Source organism: Herpailurus yagouaroundi, unplaced genomic scaffold (genome assembly GCF_014898765.1).
Source record: "Herpailurus yagouaroundi ecotype Mexico unplaced genomic scaffold, PumYag 141, whole genome shotgun sequence".
Lineage (NCBI taxonomy): Eukaryota > Metazoa > Chordata > Mammalia > Carnivora > Felidae > Herpailurus > Herpailurus yagouaroundi.
The window spans coordinates 40,428,318-40,450,507 of record NW_024412396.1 but is presented as its reverse complement, the minus strand read 5'-3'; the positions used below and the strand labels follow the sequence as shown (position 1 = coordinate 40,450,507).

Here is a 22,190-nt window from a genome sequence, read left to right as displayed (position 1 = left end):
CTGCACGCACCCTTGCACGGCTGTCACTGGTGCTGTGGAAAAACGGACCTGGCTCGCGGGCCTTTCCTCCCAGACTCCTCTCCTTCAGGAGCAACAGGGGAGCAGGTGAACTTAAGATGCCTCCAAGGGAACGTGCTTATTCTCAGTGAGACCTGGAGCATTAGAGTCCATTCCTGGCTGCCCTTTCCCACCCCAGGTATCCCTAAAGTTTCTTCTTTAAAGTATAAATTGTGATGAGCTTCTAGGGATGAGGTGCCACACTCATTCCCAGAACACCATCTGCACCAGCAGTTTGGGAAGAATCTTAGTTGATTAGATCTCTACTCATAAATCAGAAGTTTGAGAATATTCTGAGTCAAGGCATTTGGGCACCAAGGGTGTAACCCATCTAGGACATCAAGAGCTACACTATCCCCCAGGCACTGGTGAAGGGGGATGTCTATGGAGGTGTTTATGAAAGGCAAAGGCATTTTTGCTTATTGGCTTGGCACATGCTTCCTCACAGAAGCTATTCAAATGCATACTGTACTTTCTAGCAAAATCACGTCTCTCAGAATTGATGATGAGGAATTTTCTCCAAGACCAGAGCAAGAGCCAAAAGAAAAGGCCACAGAAGAAACCAGAATCCTTCTCTTGGGAGTTCAAAGTCTTGTTCTACCCACGAGCTCACAATAGGCTTCTAGAGTGGAGGAGTTTCAGGAAGTTACTGGGGTCAAGAGGAGGGCAAGGATTTCTTTGTAGCATGATGTGTTTTTCATTCAAAATCAATAAAACAGAAACAAAACACAAGGAACCCCCCAACTCAAAACAGAATTTCAGAGAACAGCCCAGCTTCCCTGACGCCAGACTCACTCTGTGGCCACCATCTGGGGGATGGGTTCATCTAGTAGCTCCAAGCTGTGCAGAATCCAGTAGCAGAGCCATGGGCGGCTGGCATCCAGACACTGTGAAAGGCACAGGGGAGAAAACACACCCCTTGTTCAGAATCATTCCAAGATGCTGCTGACAAGGCAACATCTGTCTCACCCCAGCAGCTTAGAAAGGGGGAGGAAGGCACCCTATGAACAATAAATGAATGAAGGACACTTTGCTTTGTGGCCCCAGCCAGCAGCTGAAATGAACACATGTGCAGAAAGGACAATGGGACAAAGAAGTTTACCTTGCCCCCACTGGGTCCTTCCCTGATAGGCACCTAAGGAAGGCTGAGCAGAGGAGTGCCCACATGCTGGGAAGTTAAGTGATGCTGTCTTCTCAGTGCAGACCCAAGTCGATATATACTCTCAGAAAGGGATTTCCTGGGATTAACTCACTCACTGATTCAACAAATATTTAGCATGTCCTTGTGCGGGCCAAGCATTGCATTAGATGCTGCGGGCAAAATAATGAATAAAATTCAGTTTCTACTGTTGAGGTTCTTCGGATATAGAATGTGTGTGTTTATCTGCAGAGGAAGAGGGCTCTGGACAGATGCATTTAAGCACAAGTTACCTTATCGCTTTACGGAACAAGATGGCACCTATCACATGTATACATGTACCTGACTAACGGTATATGCTGTAATGGGCAGAAGCAGAGTCCTGAGGGAGCACATCAAGAGCCTAATTCTGCCTGGGGGGTTGGGAAAGGCTTCCCAAGGTCATATGTGAACAGCTTTGGATCCTGATTCAACCCACAAACCTGTACTGAGCATTCAAGGCTAGGCAGGCAGGTAGTATTATTATTCCAGTTTTCCAGATTAAAAGTTATATAAATAAGGTCCAGAGAGATGAACTTTTTCCAGATTACAAAGACATCAGATGTCAAAGCTGAGACAGGAAGTCAGGTTTTTGGGACTCCCACACCAGTGCTCTTTCCGGTGGCCCAAGCTGCCCCCCTCATAAATGTGCTGACCATTCTGGCTGTGGTGAGGCCGCCACCTGGGGAGCAAGTGGTGTGGTTCTGGCCTGTCTGGGTTGCAGTCCCAGCTCTTCCGCTTACAGTTATGTGCTTTTGAGCAATGACTTAATCTTCCTAGGCCTGTTTCCTTATCTGTAAGAAATACTCACCTACCTCACCTAGTAGCTGTGAGGATTAAATGAGATAAGGCATGGTAAGCTTTCAGCCCTCTGTTCAACTGTTCCCTGGTACGGTATTAACTGTATCAGGGCTGACTGCACCCTAACTACAGAAGACTCACAGCAAAGATTGAAAATGTTGAGCCAAGGCCAGGTCTAGCCCGGGGACCTGTTCTGCTTGTTCCCTGTAGCGTGTTGTTTTTTTCATTAGAATTAGTTGCAACATTTAAGCATTGGGAGATTCACACAGAAATCTGGCTTCATTTGAAAAAAGAGAGAGAGAGAGAGAGAGAGAGAGAGAAATCTGGCAAGCCTGGGTCTGCGTTCCTGGATAGCAGCACCTGGCAGCAACAGAGGAAAAACACAGGGCCTTTGGTTTGCCTCAGTCTCCCTCCCACCCGCCCACTTCTCATATTTATGCCACCTGCTTGGGTCTACCGGCATTTCAGTTGGACAATCCCTGCTGCAAATAATCAAATGTAGACCCCCAAATAAAAAGCAAATGAAAAGCAAGGCTGCTGTGTGTAAAGTAAGGCAGAAAGACTGGGGCCCTCCTGTTGACATTTGTCCTCTGCCTGCCACCTTCCCAACACCCTCCCCCCCCACCTCCTCCACCACCACTGCCCTCCCCTGAGGCCCCTCGGTAGAACCCTCTGAGGAATGGGATTTAAAATGCACTCTAAGCGTGGGCATTTTTATAGTGCTAAACTGTGTTAGTCCTCGCTGGGATTTATATGCTGATCCTTTGGCCAGTATAGGAATTAGATCAGCTTATAGGGCAAAGGATTAGCGATGGACAGGTAACTGCCTTTCAGCTAGCTGGCAAGGGGCATCCAGCAGAAAGCACGAGAACCCCTCACTGTGATCTAACGGTGCAAGAAAGCGCCACCCCATCTAGGGTGCTCTGTCCTTGGGTTGGGGGTGGGGGGGGGTGGGGAGGAGAAGACTGGAAGAGACCTGGTTCTGCGCTTTCAGAAGTGGGAGTCCCAGCTCTGTGGCCCAGGCTCCCCACTCCCCATGAACCTGCTTCCTGCCACAGCCACGTGGTACAAAGAGTGACTCTGCAGGAGGCCAGGCCAATGGGTGTTTTACATTCCAACAGAAAAAAGGAGGACCATCTGGCTGACCATCTGACAGAGCTCGTGGGCAGTATACTTACCTCATAGGCGTCGGTCAGCTGTCGAAGGCCTCTTTTCAGGTAATGGAAGTGCTTCTCCCTCTGCAAAATAAGCCTGGAAAGACATGGAGCTTGAAAACCTCCACCCCGCTACAGAACACGTGTGCACACACATAAACTCCCAGCTTTGGGACAATCCCCCACCCCCCTACCACCAACAAGTATGTAACCAGCATCCCCTTCAGCTCCCAAGGGCAGCCAAACCAGAGAGAGGCAGCCAGCACCTGAATGCCCCTAACACATCTGAAAACGTGCTGGCAAATGTTCTGGGTGAGTTCCTCTCCTTCATGGTAGGTGACTCTGGGCTAAGTGAAAAGCCACAGTGAATACACAGGCCAGGCGATGACAAACCGTCCAGAAAGCTCCTGCAGGGTTTCACTGTGAACACACATCTTGTGGCTCCCCACCCTGTAAGCAATTCCAGTCTGAGCCTCACCACTTTCCTGACTTGGTTAGCCTCTGTCATTTCAGTCATTTCTTCCGGGGTCACTTCTCCGAGGTGGGTCGTTTATACCCTGCCTGCCCCTCAGCTGTGCGTCTGTTATTCCCTCCCTGAAATTCCACCTCCTGTGTGCTGACCCACTGCCCTGGCCAGGGGATCATAATCGTATTCTGCAGCCAGCCGCTCTCCTTGGCACTGACGTCAGCAACACTGGCCTGTAAGGTGGAATGTGCCTCCTGTGGCCACCTGCATGAGCAGGGCAAAGGACAGGGGCTGCAGGGGGCCACACTTCTCGCTTGGTCTCACAGAAGAGGCCTGTGTGATTACAGAAGGAATGAAAAAAGAACAGAACGGCAAGACATCCCCTGTGCTTACTGATAACACAAATTAAAAAAGAACCGTTCTGTTTTCTAGGTGATCCATTCCAAAATTGTTTGGGGCACCCGGGTGGCTCAGTCAGTTAGGCTTCTGACTCTTGATTCGGCTCAGGTCATGATCTCATGGTTCGTGGCCTCAAACCCCAAGTCGGGCTCTGCACTGACAGTGCGGAGTCTACTTGGGATGCGCTCTCTCTCTCTCTCTCTCTCTCTCTCCCTCACTCTCTGCCCCTCCCCCATTCACATACATGCACGCTTTCTCTCAAATAAACTTTAATGAGTTTTTTTTTGTTTTGGTTTTGTTTTTTTGAGAGAGAGACAGACAGACAGAGCCTGAGTGGGGGACAGGCAGAGAGAGAAGGAGACACAGAATCTGAAGCAGGCTCCAGGCTCTGAGCTGTCAGCACAGAGCCCGATGTGGGGCTTGAACTCATGAACTGTGAGATCATGACCTGAGGTGAAGTTGGACGCTCAACCGAGACATCCAGATGCCCCTCTCAAATAAACTTAGAAAAATAAAATAAAATAAAATAAAATAAAATAAAATAAAATAAAATAAAATAAAATAAAATAAAATAAAATAAAATAAAACAAAAATTGTTTATTGAACTCCCACAGTGCCATGCTCAGAGTAAAGCCATTAATGTAGTCTTCACCTCAGAAAGTCTCTCAGTTCAGTACTGGAAATGACTTAGACATTTAGACACAAGTGGCTACGATATAAAAAACAAATGGGTAGATTTCATGAAGGAAACAGATAAAATACTACCAAGGCTCTAAAGCCAGGGGCTGGGGGCATCTCATTAAGAAAGGAACGCTCAGGAAAGGTCGTGTGGAAGAAGAGGAGTATAAGGCGGGTGGCCACAGTAGAGGGAAAAAATGTTTACTGGTAGAGAGGGTGAGGAGATAGTAGCCAGAAGGAAAAGAAACGAACAGGTTCAGACGAGTGCTGTCCAAAAGAACTTTGTCAGCGATGATGGGAACGGTATCTGTGCTGTCCAACAGGCAGCCACCAGCCACAAGCGGTTACTGGGCGCATGAAGTGTGCCAGTGTGACTGAGGAGATGAATTTCAAATTTTGTTGCATTTAAGTTAATTTAAGTTTAAATAGCTGCGGGAGGCAAATGGCCACTGTATGGTGGAGCACAGGTATAAAGTGTGCAAGAGGTGTGGGGGAATCTGGCCTGAATATTAGGAATAAAGGACAAATGGCCAAAAAGGCAATGCAAGCCCTTTTATAGGGGTCTGGGATACCAGCTAAGGAATTTCTACTCAATTTTAGTAGGCAAAGGTAGACCCTGGAGGTTTTCTTCTTCTTCTTCTTTTTTTTTTTTTTCCACTTCAACAGTGTTTATTTTTTTATCGAAGCATAGTTGGCACACAATGTTAACATCAGTTTCAAGTGCATAACCTAGTGATTCAACAAGTTTATGCATTATGCTGTGCTCACCACAAGTGAAGCTACCATCTATCACCAATATCTCTGTCTGACTAATTTCACTTAGCATAATACCTTCTAGGTCCATCCATGTTGTTGCAAATGGCAAGATCCCATTCTTTTTTATGGCTGAGTAATATTCCATTATGTATATATACCACATCTTTATCTATTCATCTATTGATGGACACTCAGGGTTGCTTCCATATCTTGGCTATTATAAATTTTTTTAATGTTTATTTATTGGGGGGGGCGCAAAAGTGGGGGAGGGACAGAGAGAAAGGGAGACACAGAATCTGAAGCAGGCTCCAGACTCTGAGCTGTCAGCACAGAGCCTGACCTGGGGCTCAAATCCACGAACCATGAGATCATGACCTGAGCCGAAGTCAGACGCTTAACCAACTGAGCCACCCAGGTGCCCCCGTATCTTGGCTATTATAAATAATGCTGCAATAAGCACAGGGATGCATATATCTTTTCAAATTAGTTTTTTTGCTTTCTTTGGGTAAATACCCAGTAGCGGAATTACTGGATCATATGGTATTTCTTATTTTAAATGTTGAGCAACCTCCATACTGTCTTCCACAGTGGCTGCATCAGTTTGCATTCCCACCAACAGTGCAGTAGGGTTCTTTTCCCACTACATCCTCACCAATGCTTGTTATTTCTTGTCTTTTTCATTCTAGCCATGTATAAGGTGAAGTCCTGAAGGCTTTGAGCTGAGAAAAAAAAATGAAAAAAACTAAGCTTTTAGAAAAATTATCTGGCAGCAGTAGGCGTTCAACATGTATTTACAAAGTAGACTGAGTGAAAGCACTAAGCGTGGAGAGAGATGAGGTGGGAACACTGGGTAAGGCGGGTGCCAAGAATCTACCAGAGTAGAAGTCCTTAGAGCACTCGGGGCTTAACACCATGGTGACCCACGGGCAGGTGGGCTGTATGGCACGGGAAGTCTATGTGGGTGAGGACGTCAGTCGCACTGTTGGAAACACATGTGAGACTCAGGAGAAGGCTCCAAGTGACACAGACAGACTAGGAGTCATTTACCTGCATGCAGGTGACAGGTGAGGCTGCAGGAGTAGAGGACAAAGCAGAGAGAAAAATCTGTATGCTGAACTGGGGGAGGACCCATCCTTAAGGGCTCAGAGGCTGAGGAGCCAGAGGAGAGAATTAAAGAACGCTGCATATGTGGGAGGAGGACAAAGGCAATGTTGTGTCCCAGGTGAAACAGGAGGAGGGACCTCCTTGGAGGTATTTAACAGTCGCAGAGGACGCGGCAAGACTGAGGAAAAAGAGGACAAACGATAAAGTGGCTGGTGACCTTAGGAGAGTTCAGGGAGCAGGGAGAGCAGATTCCAGATCACAAAGAAGAAGAGAAGGACAGACTCACTTTCTCTTTCAAGGAGCTCCAAGGGTCAGGACTCAGGGAGTGCCCACTCTGTGCGGGCCGAGCATCCTGAACGGATCAGTGGACACTGACCCTGCTCCCCAGAGCTACAGCCCTGTGTCCAGAGGTGGACACAGATGAGCCACTGGCAGCCGGGGCCCCATCCGACAAACAGAAAGCCTGATGGGCTCTGGCAGCACACAGGAAGGCACAGAGGATCAGAACTAACTTCCCAAAGGACACAGCACTATGTCAAGAAACGAAGGAGACCCGGGACATGAGTTAGCCAGCCAAAAAGAAGGGGATGGGGCAGGCGCTTCAGGAAGGGAACAATGTGGCACGTTTGTGTAGGGTCAGTTCAGCGGGAGCATAGGTACAAGGTAGTGAGCCATGAGCAATCAGACGGGAGAGGTACAGAGGCGTCAGACCACGCAGGACTTATAATACGTGGGGAGTTTGACTTTAAACCGAAGAGCAAATGGGAGTCACTGTGCTTCAAGCATCAGATGGCTCTTGAAAAGTCCATGCTAAGTAAAAGAAGCTGTCACAGAAAGACCACATATTGTATCATTCTGTTTATATGAAATGTCCAGAAGAGGCAAATCCACAGCTGAAGTGGTTGCCAGGGGCTGGCGGGGAACAGAGGGATGGGAGGGGGATAGCTAAGGGGGACAGAATTTCTCTGCGTGGTGATGAGAATGTTCTAAATTAACCGTGGTGATGGCTGCACAACTCTGTCAATAGACTAAAAACCACTGAATTGTACACTTTAAATGGGTGAATTATATGATATCTGATATCTGAATTGTATCTTAAAGCTGTTACAAAAAAATAAAAGGCAAGTAAAAAAAAATTCTTTTTTTTTTTTAAAGTTTAGTTATTTTGAGAGAGAGAGAAAGAGAAAGTGTAAGTGGGGAAGGGGTAGAGAGAGAGAGAAGCCCAAGCAGGCTTCTGTCAGCATGGTACCCGACGTGGGCCTCAAACTCACGAACCTCGAGATCATGACCTGAGCCACCCAGGTGCCCCCCAAGTAAAAAAATTCTAAGGCACTGGCTGAAGTATTTTAGGCATGGGAAAGACATGGTCAGATCTGCATTTTCTAGATGGCAGGAGTGGCAGCAGGCTGAATGGGCTGGGGTGGGGTAAGACTAGTGACAGGAAACCAAACCCACGATCTAAGTGTGTCTGTGGGGTGGGGGGGGGGGGGGGTGGGGTGGGGAGAAAGACAACAGAGTGGCAGCCTGATGGGGAACTGGGGGGAAGGCAAGTGGTTCACCCCCAGAAGAGGTAAAAAATGCTTGAGAGCGAAGATGCTGAAGATGCAAGAGCCCAGAGAAAATCCACCAGCAAAGACCCCCAATGAAGAGGGAGGAGGGTTGGGGTGGAGAGTTCCGGGTTCCTTCTCCAGGCTTCCTATTTCTGTTTTCCCAGGAAGAGGAGGGATTTGCTTAGGTGTGCAGTCTAGGAGAGTCTGGCAATAAGGAAGGATGCTCCATTCTCACAGACAGACATAATGAGAGTGTGAAATTAGACAAATACAGGACTTGGAAGTGGGGGAGGGGGGAGGAAACTCATGCGGGACAACCTGGAGTTCTCAGGAGTCAGGGGCAGGAGCAGGGGAGAGTTGTGGCTTGGCCACTGGGGGAACGTGTTAGGAAACGTACAAGAGGTGAGGATAAGAGGAGCGCGCGGAGGTAGTGAAGGCCTCACTGGAGCGGGTGGTACCACTTCTGGTGAAGCCACACGGCAGGCGCCGTCACAGCACTTTGCTCCTTGGAAATCTCAACGGGACCCTTCAGCAGAAGCAGGGAGACGGATGCCATGGGAAGGACCAGGAGGGTGGGACGAGAAGGAACGGAACGAGACCAGGGAACTGGTGAAACAGCTCACGGTCATGCTGGCCCAGGCCGTGAGGCTGGGGGGGTTGGCAGGATGGAGTGCAGACGAGGAGAACCTCGAGGGTCCACGGGGCCATCCGTGAGGGCGGGCTGAGAAACCCCAAGCCAGGTGGGGGCAAATACAGAAAGTGGAGGCAGATCGCCCAATTTCTAACTCGGAAAGGACTGACTCACAGTGGGGTTTTCTACAGGTCAGCCCTCTTCTGTTGAAGAAACAGTCACGGGAATTTGAATACGCCAAATCCCTTGAGATGCTAAGCCACAGAGCGAGGGGAGAAGGGAAAGCCCAAGAGATCACCAGCCACCTCATTCGGAAATGGGAGGCCAGAGAGCATTAAAGGTCTCCTGTAAAGAAGGTTCTGTGATCCTGAGCACAATGCGGGGGAAAGGGACCAGGTGAGAAAGGGATGCGTGTACTGCGATTCCCCGGTCAGCAGGCCTCCCCACTCCGATCCGTGTAACTCCGAGGAGAGCTCACACCTGGCTTCAGCACCTGTGCCCAGCACAGCGCAGGCTCTCAACATCTGTTTGTCAAATGAACAGAAGAAAGAATAAAGGCACTGTAAGGACACTTTCCGATGGACCTAATGAGACTGTTCTCCCTGGATATATGTCCCTTCAACTGAAAAGAATGATAAACCTCCAGGGGAGTTCAGGTTCACTCAGAGACAGCAAGGAGAGGGGCGGCTAGACTGGCTCAGCGGTCAGCTCTCGCTCATGCTCACACCCACCGTGCTGAGGAGACCCCGCCGGCCAAAGCTGACCTTCATGGTGGGACTGAGGATTCTGAGAGAGCCCAACTAGGCACCTAAGCGCGCACCTAAGTAAATCCCTCCTCTTCCTGGGAAAACGGCAACAGGAAGCCTGGAGAAGAAACTCTTTTCCATGTCTTCTCAGCACTCCTCACTTGACAAGCAAGGGGCCTTTCAGTCACTACAAAGCGAAAGACCTCAAGGGCAAATGTTTCCCTGCTGAGTCTGACTGACTCTTCAGGATCCTGCCTCTGGACACTTGGAACCTCACATGCCCAGAAACACCTAATTGAAGGGAGTCTCACTCACCTTTTATGCAGCACTGGGTTGGCCCCTGTGGGCAGGTTCCCCCACAGCGCCCTCCTAGCTGACCCTCACTCACAGCCAGGCCCTAGCAGCCCTACCAGGAGGGAACTGGTAAGTTCCTCTGGCTTGTTTTATCTGAAGACCAGCCACACGCAGGAAAAGAGGAATTCTATGTGGAAAGCATTTCCACCAGGGAAACTATTCTCTTTCATTTTCGTCCACTTAATCATAAATACACACACAGAGGCATGCACCCACATACATGCTAATGCTGATACATATAGATTACTCCAAAATCTTGCAAAAGGTTTCTTTGTTGGGGCGCCTGGGTGGCTCAGTCAGTTAAGCATCCGACGTCAGCTCAGGTCATGATCTCATGGTTCGTGGGTTCAGGCCCCACATCGGGCTCTGTGCTCACAGCTCAGAGCCTGGAGCCTGCACCAGATTCCGTCTCTCCCTCTCTCTCTCTCTCTGCCCCTCCCCTGCCTGCGCGCTCACTCGCCCTCTCTCTCTTTCTCTCAAAAATAAACATTTGAAGGAAAAAAAAAAAAAGGTTTCTTGGTTTATATAGAACTTCAAGGGCCACAATGCTAATTGACTGAATTTCAACTTCTCTGAGGCTTATGATTGTTTTAAATTAAAGGGTCATATATCCAACTTCTTTTGGCCAGCCACAAATTGTATAAGAGCCTTACTGTTTTGCACTCAACTGTGTCCCCCAAAATTCATATGTTGAATCCCTAACCCCTAGTATGATTGTATTTGGAGACACAGTCTTTAAAGAGGTATTTAAGGGGGCACCTGGGTGGCTCAGTCAGTTAAGCATCTGACTCCTGGTTTCAGTTCAGGTCACGATCTCATGGCTTCGTGGGTTCAATGCCCGCACCAGGCTCTGCACTGACAGCATGGAGCCTGCTTGGGATTCTCTCTCTCTCCCTCTCTCTCTGCCCCTCCCCCACTTGTGCTGTCTCTGTCTCTCTCAAAATAAATAAACAAACTTAAAAAAAAAAAACAAGAAGTATTTAAGGTTAAATGAGGTCTGGTGACCTTATAAGAAGAGGAAGAGACACGAGGGAGGAGCATACACAGGAAAGGCCACGTGAGCACAAAATGAGGAGGCGGCCACCTACAAGCCAAGGAGACAGACCTCAGGAGAAACCACCCCTGCTGGCACCTTGATCTTGGACCTCCAGCCTCTAAGACAGTGAGAAAATAAATTTCTGTTGTTTAAGCCACCCAGTCTATGGCATTTCATTATAGCAGCCCTAACAAACTAATACCCTTGCCATTCCTTTATTCTCAATTCACCTCTTCCAAAAATCTTTTGTGTGTAACGAGTTAAAACAGAAAAGCTAGGGCTCCTTCCCTTTCCTTCCTGAATAAGTCAGCCCTAAACCCATGCAATTAGGTGAAGCAGAACAACACAGGCTCTGTGCAGGAGTGGGGCGGCGGGGCAGGGAATCCAAGTGGATGAGAGGGCCACCTGTGTGGCTGTGCAGAGTGGGACAGGAGATGGGGACACACAAGAGAAATGATCAAGTAAGTAAACATGCTAAAGATATTGGGAGTCCAGTTCCGCTGTCCAAAAAGGAACTTAGAAATATATGTAATTGTATATTGTAAATACAACATAATTTCTTACTATGGCTTGAATCCCATTGGGTTTCAAGACCCTTCGTGATGTGCCTCTACCTACTTCTCTCCAACCTCAACTCATGCCCTCACCAAGCTCCAGTCCCACTGCCTTCTTTGTGTCCTTTTCTTTGCAGTCTTGGGACTCCAGCTAATGCTGTTCCCTCTGCCTGGAACACTCCAACCACCTCCCAAACTGACCAACTCCTACTCTCCCTCTGGGTCTCATCCTGAGAACCACTTTCTTTGAGAGGCCTTCTGCTATAGACTGAATGTTCATGACCCTTCAAAATTCAGGTGGAGATCCTAATCCCCAGTGTGATGGTATTAGGAAGTGGCATCTCTGGGAGGTGATTAGGTCATAGGAGTGGAGCCTCATGAAGTGATTAGTGACCCTATAAAAGAGGCTCCAGAGAACTCCCTCACCCCTTCCCCACATGAGCACACAGTAAAAAGATGGTCATCTATAACCAGGGAGTGGGCCCTCATCAGACATCAAATCTGCTGCTGCCTTGATCTTGGGCTTCCCAGCCCTAAAAATAAAAGTTTGTTGTTTAAACCACTCAGTCTATGGTAAATTGTTGTAGCAGATGGAATAGACTCAGACACATTCTCTAACTTCCCAACCTAAAATACATCCTCTCTGTTCTTCTCTCAGAGCCTCCAGTTCCCTTCTTTGACACTCATCCCATTGGTAATTCTGTATTTGCATTTGTTTGTTTAATGGCTACCTCCCCCATGAGGCTGAGAGCCCAGTAGGGGCAGGACCTGGGTCAGCCTTGACCACCCTGTTTCCCAAGAGGAAAATTACATGTGAATATGTGTGTGTGTATGTGTGTGTGTGTGTGTGTGTGTGAGAGAGAGAGATAGAGAGAGAGAGAGAGAGAGAGAGTGTGTGTGTGTGTGTGTGTGTGTGTGCTTAGTTGATGCATCTCAGATCTCTCACTAAAGCTAATGTAGTAAGTGGAAAAGAGTAAATTCACAAGTGTGTGGAATAGTGAGAATAACCACGGGGAATGAAAAATTAACTTTCACGGGAAAGTAGGCTACTGGCAAACAAAAGTGTTGAAAGCATCTCACTCCAGGACAGGATGCAGGTTTCACAGTTTTAGAGAAGGAGGGAAATCATTTATAGAATAGGGAATAATTGTAGGATGGATCAACATTCAGCTTCAGCCTTGAACTTCAGCCAAATCTGGTAGATATCTGGCTGTGGCACTGGAAGGTTCATTAGGCAAATGTCTCCCTCAGCATCATTCCTAGCATCCCTGGACCTGTGCGTGGTCAGTGGTCCTGAGTGTGTGTGCGATTCTATCACACGGATCGGTATCATAACTTCAAAGACAAACAAGCCATGCCTTTTAGATTTATTGCTAATAACAGAATATTCAGCTCAGCTAAAAAAGAAGCTTTGTTCCTGCATTGTGTCACGCTTTTTACATTTGACATCTAAAACGTTGAATATTGAAATTGTGATAATATTTTAAAAACTTGCTAAATTTTCAGGTTTATTCTTTCATCCTGAAAGTTTGTTCTAGGACGTGATATCTGGCTTTAGCCTTCTATTGATATGTTGATTTATATCCACCATTCACTCAGCCGTTCAGCAAAATATGTAACATCTCTAACATTAATTAGTGTGCTGTGACATAATGAAATGTTTACTGGCATCCTTTAAAACACTCATTTTTAGAGGCAACAATGACAAAATGGGAAATGTCAGATTCCTGAAATAAACCCAGAGCCCTGATATATTCTCTTTCTAAGAGGATCCAAACCCAAGAGGAACATTTTTGTTTTCCACCCACACCTGACCTAAGACCTCTGAATTCAGGGGATTTAATGGTTTTTATTGTCCTCCACAACCACTTCCAAAACAAAACTTCTTCCTTCCAGACTATGTAACCTCCCATTCCCCCTCAGAATAAAAGAAAAGTCCCAGGGCTCTATTCTGATGGTGGGTGGAAAGGGATGTCAAATGATCAAAGGTCCCTTTGGGGACCCTGGGGACATGTATGTGTGCACAGAGCCTTAGACAGTAGACAGAGACTCAGCCCAATCAGGTGAGTCACCGGGGAAGCAACTGCTAAACACAAAGAGCCACCGAAAGCAATCACGCCCCTCACCACCACCAAGTCCCTCCGCCTCTGGGGAAGCCTCCCCTGGACTGGGCGGAGTTGGTGCCCACCTGCCGCCTTCAGCTGTTTATTTACTTTTCTGTAAAAATACTCTGCTTTATCTTTAGCACAAATGGTAGATTACTTCATATATTTTTCTATATTTTTATTTTTCCATTTAATATATCTTAAGAGATTATTCTAAGATAGAAACCATATTTAAATAAAAATCTGGAAGAAAATAAATGTTTTTAAAAACCTACTTTAAAAAAATCTTTGGATTAAAAAATTTTTTTAAAAAGTGGGGTTGGGGGGGGCGGGGAGAGCACCTGGGTGGCTCAGTCGGTTAAGCGTCTGATGTCAGCTCAGGTCAGGATGCCACGGCTCCTGAGTTTGAGCCCCGTATCAGGCTCCGTGCTGACAGCTCAGGGCCTGGAGCCTGCTTCGGATTCTGTCTCCCTCTCTCTGTCCCTCCCCTGCTTGCACTCTGTCTCTCTCTCTCAAAAATAAAAATAAAGGTTTAAGAAAAAATTAAAAAATTTTATTATTTAAGTAGAGGTGACATATTATGTTATATTAGTTTCAGCCCCCGAGCTGTCTAAACAAATGAGCTTCATTCCCTAATCTCCAGCTGTGGCATTCATTTATTGAGGCCTGACCTTTAGGTTAACACAGAGATTTAGTTTAGCAGCTCGGGGAAAACGCTCCCTTTCTTTCCCCAGGAAAGAAAAACAAAGATAACCTTCCTACCTGCCTTTCCCTTTTTTCCAATTTGCCTTTTCCAATGATTTTCTGCTTTGGCTCATCAGAACTTCCAGAAGAAAATCTCTTTTTCAAGGAAATAGTGGCAAACTACAATGGTGGGGAATAAAAGCCACAAGGTTCACTCAGGCTAGAACCATGTGTCACGCTTCAGTCAGTGAAGGCACCCAGGCGCAGGGGCTTGGGCAGGGGCACCTGCTCTCCGCTCCCTACAGCCAATCAGCCAGCAGCCCCGCTCGCCTTGGCCCAGAGGTGGTCCAGACAGCATGCTGTGTCACTGAGGTAAAATGATGGCCACACACAGCTTCAGACTACTGATCCATCCTGATGGCTGGAAATGCGATACAGTCCGGTTCTAGAGGAACAACTCGTGACAGGAAGAGGCATGCTAATAAAGGGAGGAAAGAACCTCAGGAAGCTCTAGTGTGATACGATATAAGCTAGAAACAAGAGAAAATAAAGGTTCAACTTAACTAATAAGTTTCTGCTTATAATCCCCTTTTTGGAATCTCTGACATCAAATTGCTTAGAAAACTTTAACTTGCTAAGTGCCAAGGAAAGCAAAACGGCGCTGTTTATTTTCTCCCCAGAAACTGAATCCCTGGGAGCAGCTGCACGCTTAGCAACAGGGGCCAGGCTGGGAGAAGCCGCAGCTCGGCCCATCCTCCCATCAGATCACAGCATACATCGAGAGAATCCATCCTTTGCTGCCCCCTTGGGCTCTACGTCTGTTTCAAAGTATAATCCGAGAAAGAAAACCACCAGAGTAGCAGGTCACAACTGAGCAGCAGAAACATGAATTTCCTCTCCCCATCTTCAGAGCTCAGAGTTCAGGCCTTGAGGGGTACCCCCACATAACACAGGATGGCTCAGCTTGAGGGGAGCATCTCCTCTAAACCACTAACAGAGGAAGGGCTTGGGGTCACATGCTTATCCAGGGGACCACAAGGTCAAGAAACCCGTCTCATGGCAGACTTATCCCCAAGGTTGAACAGGCTCATGGAGGAAAGAAGAAAGGCTCACAGAGGAGGGGGTGTTCTCCCAGATCCCCTCAAACTCCTAAATGCTTACCTTGGTACAAGGTGGTTGAACTTGTAAGAACTGAAGACGTCTTGGATCTTCTCTTCTACTTTTGCCTGATAAGAACGCAGGAGATGGGAGAGAGAGAAAACAAATACCAATGAGCCTCTATCAACTTTTTCTTCCTGTTGCCACAAATGCCCATTGGTTGCAGTTGCCTGGTGTGGTTTTGTACTTCACAATACTGTAAGTCTAGAAACAGGGACTCTGCAGGGTGACAGGCTCAGGACAGAAGAAACAGAGAATGATCTATACCAGGCTGGCATTACAATCGACTTCTGAAGTAAACCATCCAAATATCCAAACTAATGGCAGTTCTGGAGTTTGGCACACTGGCATCAGTTACTTAGGGAGCAGACAAGGCATTTTGCTTGAGAGATTTACGCTTGCCTGCTCTATGAAGTTCTTTAGGTGTTCACTTAACTGGCCATTCACAAATACAAAATTAATTCCTGCCAAGGGTCATACTCCTTATTGGCAGATCGAACCGTTTAAATACAGATTGAACAGTATTAAAATTCCCTAAGGGATTTACAAGAACATCATTGATCACTGAAACACCAAAGAAACAGCACATCTGGTCATTGGTCCTAAGTCACGGAAAGGACTCCACAGTCCCATAACATGAAGGATCTCGGAAAATCAGGTCACAAAAAAAAGCGGATCCCCCGTTTCCTCTGAAGACCTATCACAACACAGTCACACAGTTCAGCTTCTGTAAGGAAAGGGTCCAGCAATGCAGGAGTGGATTGGTTAACAGGATACAGGGTTTCTCCTTCAGTGGCATCCCTGTTCTTTGTAGTGAGGCATGTCCTCATTGAGATTTCAAGATACATAATAATGTCCTCTCTGGGAATTCCAAAATGTATTCTTTATTTCCGAATCATCCACCAAGTTAGAGCATCTAGTCCCTTGACGTGTGTGCAAGAATTATTTGTGATGAGGAGGGGAGCGCTGATGTGAATCATCTAAAATGGCAGCCAGTCTCAAATTATTTATACTTGGTTTTCGGATATACTTTTGTATTTGCCTCTGAACATGAGTTTGAGGGATAATCTGGCTAAGAGTTCACAATACTTCAAAAAACAGAAGTCACTGTGAGAGACTCAGGAGGTATAAGGAAGTTGTCCCAATTCTTCACTATTCCTTTCTGAGACACTCACACAGGACTAACATAAAGCACCAGCCTAAATGGAACACAGACTGCATTTCTTAATTACACCTTCCTTAGCTATAAGCTGAAAGGGACAGAAAAATATACAAAAAACATACGTCAGTAAGATCATAAAGATTTGCCTATAATATACTGTTAGAGCTAAGTGAATTGATGAGTTCTGAATGAAACAAAACCAAGTGGGAGGAAAACTCACTTCCTTTACCCCAGTACAAATCCACACGACTTAGTAATATTCCAGGGCAAATGGATGAGCCCATCACTTCCTTAGCATTCTGACATTGAGACCCCTAGAAGAAAAGCATTCAGCCAAGAGACCCACCTCAGCTCCCCCTAGTACAACACAGCAGCCAAGTACTAGATGAGGAAAATGGAGGTTTATCGCTAAACTTTGACACCTGACAGACATAAAGCAGAAAGTGCTTAAAATATTCCCAACACGTGTCATTTCTCTTCGGATTTCCTAATCACTCTTCTGCAGAATGAACAAGTGATATTCCAATGCAGTTAGTAACGAACTCATGCCTGAAAATCTAAGTTATGAATTCTAATAAATACCTGAGTGTTATAGGTCAGCTGTTCATAAAAATGGACAAATAACAATTCCCTTTATCTTCTCTTAAGAAATGGTATATTTTTGGGGGTGCCTGGGTGGCTCAGTCAGTTTAGCGTCCAACTTCAGCTCAGGTCATGATCTCGCGGTCCATGAGTTCGAGCCCCGCGTTGGGCTCTGTGCTGACAGCTTGAAGCCTGGAGCCTTCTTCAGATTCTGTGTCTCCCTCTCTCTCTGCCCCTCCCCCATTCATGCTCTGTCTCTCTGCCTTTCAAAAATGAATAAATGCTAAAAAAAAAAAAAATCTTAAAAAAAACTGGCGTATTTTTCTTTTTGAAAAAAAATTTGTTTTAATGTTTATTTTTTTTTTGAGAGAAAGACACAGAGTGTGAGTGGGGGAGAGGCAGAGAGAGGGAGACACAGAATCTGAAGCAGGATCCAGGCTCTGAGCTGTCTGCACAGAGCCTGACGCGGGGCTCAAACCCACAAACTGTGAGATCGTGACCTGAGCCGAAGGCAGATGCTTAACCGACTAAGCCACCCAGCACCCAAGAACTGGCATATTTTTCTAATGGCTTCATTGAGATATAATTCACACATCATTCGATTCATCTACTTAAAGTGCATGATTCAATGGCTTTTGGTCCACTCACAGAGTTGTGCATCCATCACCACAATCAATTCTAGAACATTTTCACTACCCAAGAAAGAAATGCTGCACCCATCAACAGTCACACACAACCCTCCACCCTCCCTAGCCCCTGTCAACCACTCATCTACTTTCTATCTTTATGGATTTGTCTATTCTGGATATTTCATATAAATGTAATCACATGATATACAGTCCTTTGTGACTGTCTTCTTTCACTCAGCATGTTTCCAAGCTTCATCCATGTTGTGGCATGGACCATTACTTCATTTCTTTTTATTGCCAAGTAAAATTCCATTTTATGGATATATCACATTTAGTTTATCATTCATCAGTTGATGGGCATTTGAGTTGTGTTCCCACTTTGGGACTATTACAAATAAAGTCACTATGAACATTCTTATACGGGTTTTTGGATGGACATATGTTTTCATTTCTACTTAGATACAGGCAGAGACCTAAGGCATGGAATGACTGGATCATATGGTAACTCTAGGTTTAACTCTTTGAGGAACTGTTAGGCTGTCTGTTTTTTTAAAGTTTATTTATTTATTTTGAGAGAGAGAGAGAGAGAGAGAGCCAGAGGGGAGGGGCAGAGAGAGGGAGAGAGAATCCCAAGCAGGCTCCTCACTTGTCAGCGCAGAGCCCAATGAGGAGCTTGAACCAGACTGTGAGATCATGACCTGAGCCCAAGAGTTGGAAGCCTAACTGACTGAGCCACCATGGTGCCCCTAGACTGTTCTCCAAAGCAGGAATACCATTTTACATTTCCACAGGCAATGTATGAGTGTTCTACTTTCTTCACATCCTTACCAACACATGTTATTCTCTGTGGGTTTGATTATACCCATCCTAGTGGCTGTGACGCAATGTTTCATTGATTGCAATTCTCTGATGGCTAATGATGTTGAGTATCTTTTTATGGGCTTATTGGCCATTTGTATATCTTCTTTAGAGAAATGTCTATTCAGATACTTCATTCTTTTTTTTTTTATTGTTGTCCTTTTATTACTGAGCTGTAATAATTCCTTATATATTCTAAACACAATCCCTTATCAAACACATGATTTACAAAAATTTACTCCCATTCTATGTGTTGTCTTTAGGAACTGGTATATCTTAGAAAAGGATCGCTAGAGCTCACAGGATGGTTTCTAGAGTACAACTTTAATGTTTATTTATTTTTGAGAGACAGAGAGAGACAGAGCATGAGCAGGGGAGGGACAGAGAGAGAGGGAGACACAGAATCCAAAGCAGGCTCCAGGCTCTGAGCTGTCAGCACAGAGCCCAATGCAGGGCTCAAACCCACGGACCGTGAGATCACGACCTGAGCCGAAGTCGGACACTTAGCCAACTGAGCCACCCAGGCACCCCTAGAGTACAACTTTGAAAATAATGTTTAGCAATTAGCCTGCAAATGTTTTAACAAACAGTAATGGATTAATATAGAAATTAAAAAGAACTCATCTGAGGGGGCGCCTGGGTGGCTCAGTCGGTCGTGCATCCGACTCTTGATTTCGGCTTAGGTCATGATATCACGATTATGGGATCAAGACCCGCATCAGCTCCTTGCTGGGCGTGGAGCCTGCTTAATAAAGAACTCATCTGGTGTAGAGAAAAATCAAAGTAATCTCCACAACATGCAACATCCTTTTTTGCTTTCCCTTCTCCCCACATAGCCTGCCAAGTGTTATATAAAATCTGAGTAAATTTGTTACTGAGAAGACGTAAGCATTCTTTGCTCTGATTTGTGTAGCAGAAGGAAAGCAGATAAGCTATTTGTATACAAAGGCATTACCATAGCAGGCCTGAGGCTGCTATCCTGAGAAAGGCCAGCTTGAAAGGTTGACCCTTGGATGCTGTCTGGAAACCTGAATTTGGAGACACTCCCCACCATTCCCAGAACTGATGAGTGGCTCACTGTCCTGAAACTGCATACACAATCTTGTTTATGCTGAACAGCTACGTTCTTTCTGGGAGTCTGGAATGTGGAGACGTGCTGGGCAGAAGGTATGTATGTGACGAACCCCCACTAAAAAGCATAAGCCCCAAGTATCTAACAAGCTTCTCTGGTAGACAGCACTTTGCATGTGTTGTTACAATTTGATGCCCGAGAAATGAAGCACGTCCTGTGTGACTCCACTGGGAGAGGACTCTTGGAAGCTTGTGTCTAGTTTCCTCCAGACTTCACCCTGTGAGCCTTTCACTTGCTGATTTCGCTTTGTAGGCTTTTGCTGTAATAAATCCTAACCATGAGTACAACTATATACTGAATTCTCTGAATCCCTGTAGCGAATCAACTAGGGGTAGTCTTGGGGACCTCCAACACATTAGGAGATTTAGAAATTTAGCCTTTGGGATAGAATTAAGGGAAGCAGTCCTAACAACTGTTTAATATATACAGGCAAGATCTATAACCAAGTTCCTTTTAAAAATTTTATCAAAATCCTCACTTTAAATACAGGAAAAATGACATTAACTATTAAAAAAAAAAAACAAAAAAACAAAGTTACCTCAGTCATGAAAACTCTGAATATATAGTTCTCAAATCAGAATTAAAAAAAAAAAAAATCAGCTTCAATACTGCATAGGGATGCTGAAGCGTGCCCACTTTCCCTGAACTCTCACTTTATCTTGGATTTCCACACTTCCTTTCCACCCCAAAGGAACAGACTATTCTATTCTAGTCAATCTCTCCTTTCAGCATGAGAACCCCAAAAGGCAAGGCAGTTACCAACGGGGACAATACAAAGGCTGATTAATAGCCACATAACAACAGATAATTTTCTTTTGCATAAATAGCAAAGGGCCCATAGGTTCATCTCCCTTGGGCACAGGGCACACAGTTCATGACCATGTTAATGACAGTGATATGACTCTTTTGGGAGGAGGATGACGGCCTAAAGCATCTGATCTGTTTCAGAAACATTGCTATATGAAACGTTACAAGAAACGTCACCAGGATTAGTCACCAGAAGATTTAGTTTTAAGGGATTAGCTCTTCAAAATTTTTAAATAGCCTGGAAAAAAAAATAACTTTGACTAATTCAAATCACACACACACATACACACACACACGCACACACACACAAAGACATAGAAAGAATCTTGAGGGGGGGTGCCTGGGTGGCTCAGTTGGTTGAGTGTCTGACTCTTGATTTTGGCTCAGATCCAGCCCTGTGTTGGGCTCTGCACTGACAGCGTGGAGCTTGCTTGGGATTCTCTCTCTCTTTCTCTCTCTCTGCCCCTCCCCTGCTTGCTCTCTCTCAAAAATAAATAAATAAACTTAAAATAAAATAAAATAAAATAAATCCTTTAATCATCTATATGACAGAAATTAGGTAGAGGGTAAACAGATGCTATCAACTGTTCTGTATATTTCATATTTTTTATAATAAAATGTTGGATGACGTGATTAAGGATCAAAACAAAACAAAACACTTAATACCCAAATTTCACCATGACTACTTTATCTAAGCATAAGAAAGATTTTTGAAAAGATAAATACATTTGCAGACACATATACAATGCATCCATATCCTAACCTGGCCTTGACTTTTGTACTTCTGTGGCCATCTTTGCCTCACCCCATTTTAGCAAGAATCCTACAAATTGGTTCAGCCAGCATCCCCCATCCTTTTTTTTTTTTTAATTCTGAAGTTAACACACAGTGTAGTCTTCTTTTTATCTAATAATTTATTTATTTTTTATAATTTACATCCAAATTAGTTAGTATATAGTAAAGCAATGATTTCAGTAGATTCCTTAATGCTCCTTACCCATTTAGCCCATATCCCCTCCCACAACCGCTCCAGCAACCCTCAGTTTGTTCTCCATATTTATGAGTCTCTTCTGTTTTGTCCCCCTCCCTGTTTTTATATTATTTTTGTTTCCCTTCCGTTATGTTCACTTGTTTTGTCTCTTAAAGTCCTCATATGAGTGAAGTCATATGGTATTTGTCTTTCTCTGACTAATTTCGCTTAGCATAATACCCTCCAGTTCCAACCACGTAGTTGCAAATGGCAAGATTTCATTCTTTTTGATTGCCAAGACATAGAGCATAGTCTTGACTTAAGGAGTAGAACCCGGTGATTCATCTCTTATGAATTCCCGATCCTTAATATCTGGTCATCCTCAGTATCTGACTGGGTTCCTCATCCTCCACTGTCCCCCAGTGATGTCTGCTTACCCTGGCCTGCCTTGAGGAGGAATCCTGCTAAATTGGGTTAGCTAGAATTTCTTTCTCCTGACGAGTCCTCTTAGTAGGTTTCCACCCACCAATCCCTCCAGCTTGCTCCCTGACTATAAATTCCCACTTTCCCTTGTATTCAGAGTTGAGCCCAATCTCTCTCCCCTACCACAAACATCACCATGGTAATAAAGTCTTGAATA

At 45.4% G+C, this 22,190-nt stretch overlaps 1 protein-coding gene across 1 annotated transcript in view; it reads right to left on the bottom strand.

The window, feature by feature from the left end:
* Positions 1-22,190, bottom strand: part of FNTB (farnesyltransferase, CAAX box, subunit beta) — a 67,393-nt gene that overhangs the window by 37,072 nt on the left and 8,131 nt on the right. The window contains exons 2-4 of the mRNA XM_040477392.1: positions 15,414-15,478; positions 3,214-3,286; positions 853-944 (exon numbers count right to left, since the gene is read on the bottom strand). Coding sequence (XP_040333326.1) covers positions 853-944; positions 3,214-3,286; positions 15,414-15,478 — 230 coding nt within the window. The remainder of the gene's footprint in view (positions 1-852; positions 945-3,213; positions 3,287-15,413; positions 15,479-22,190) is intronic.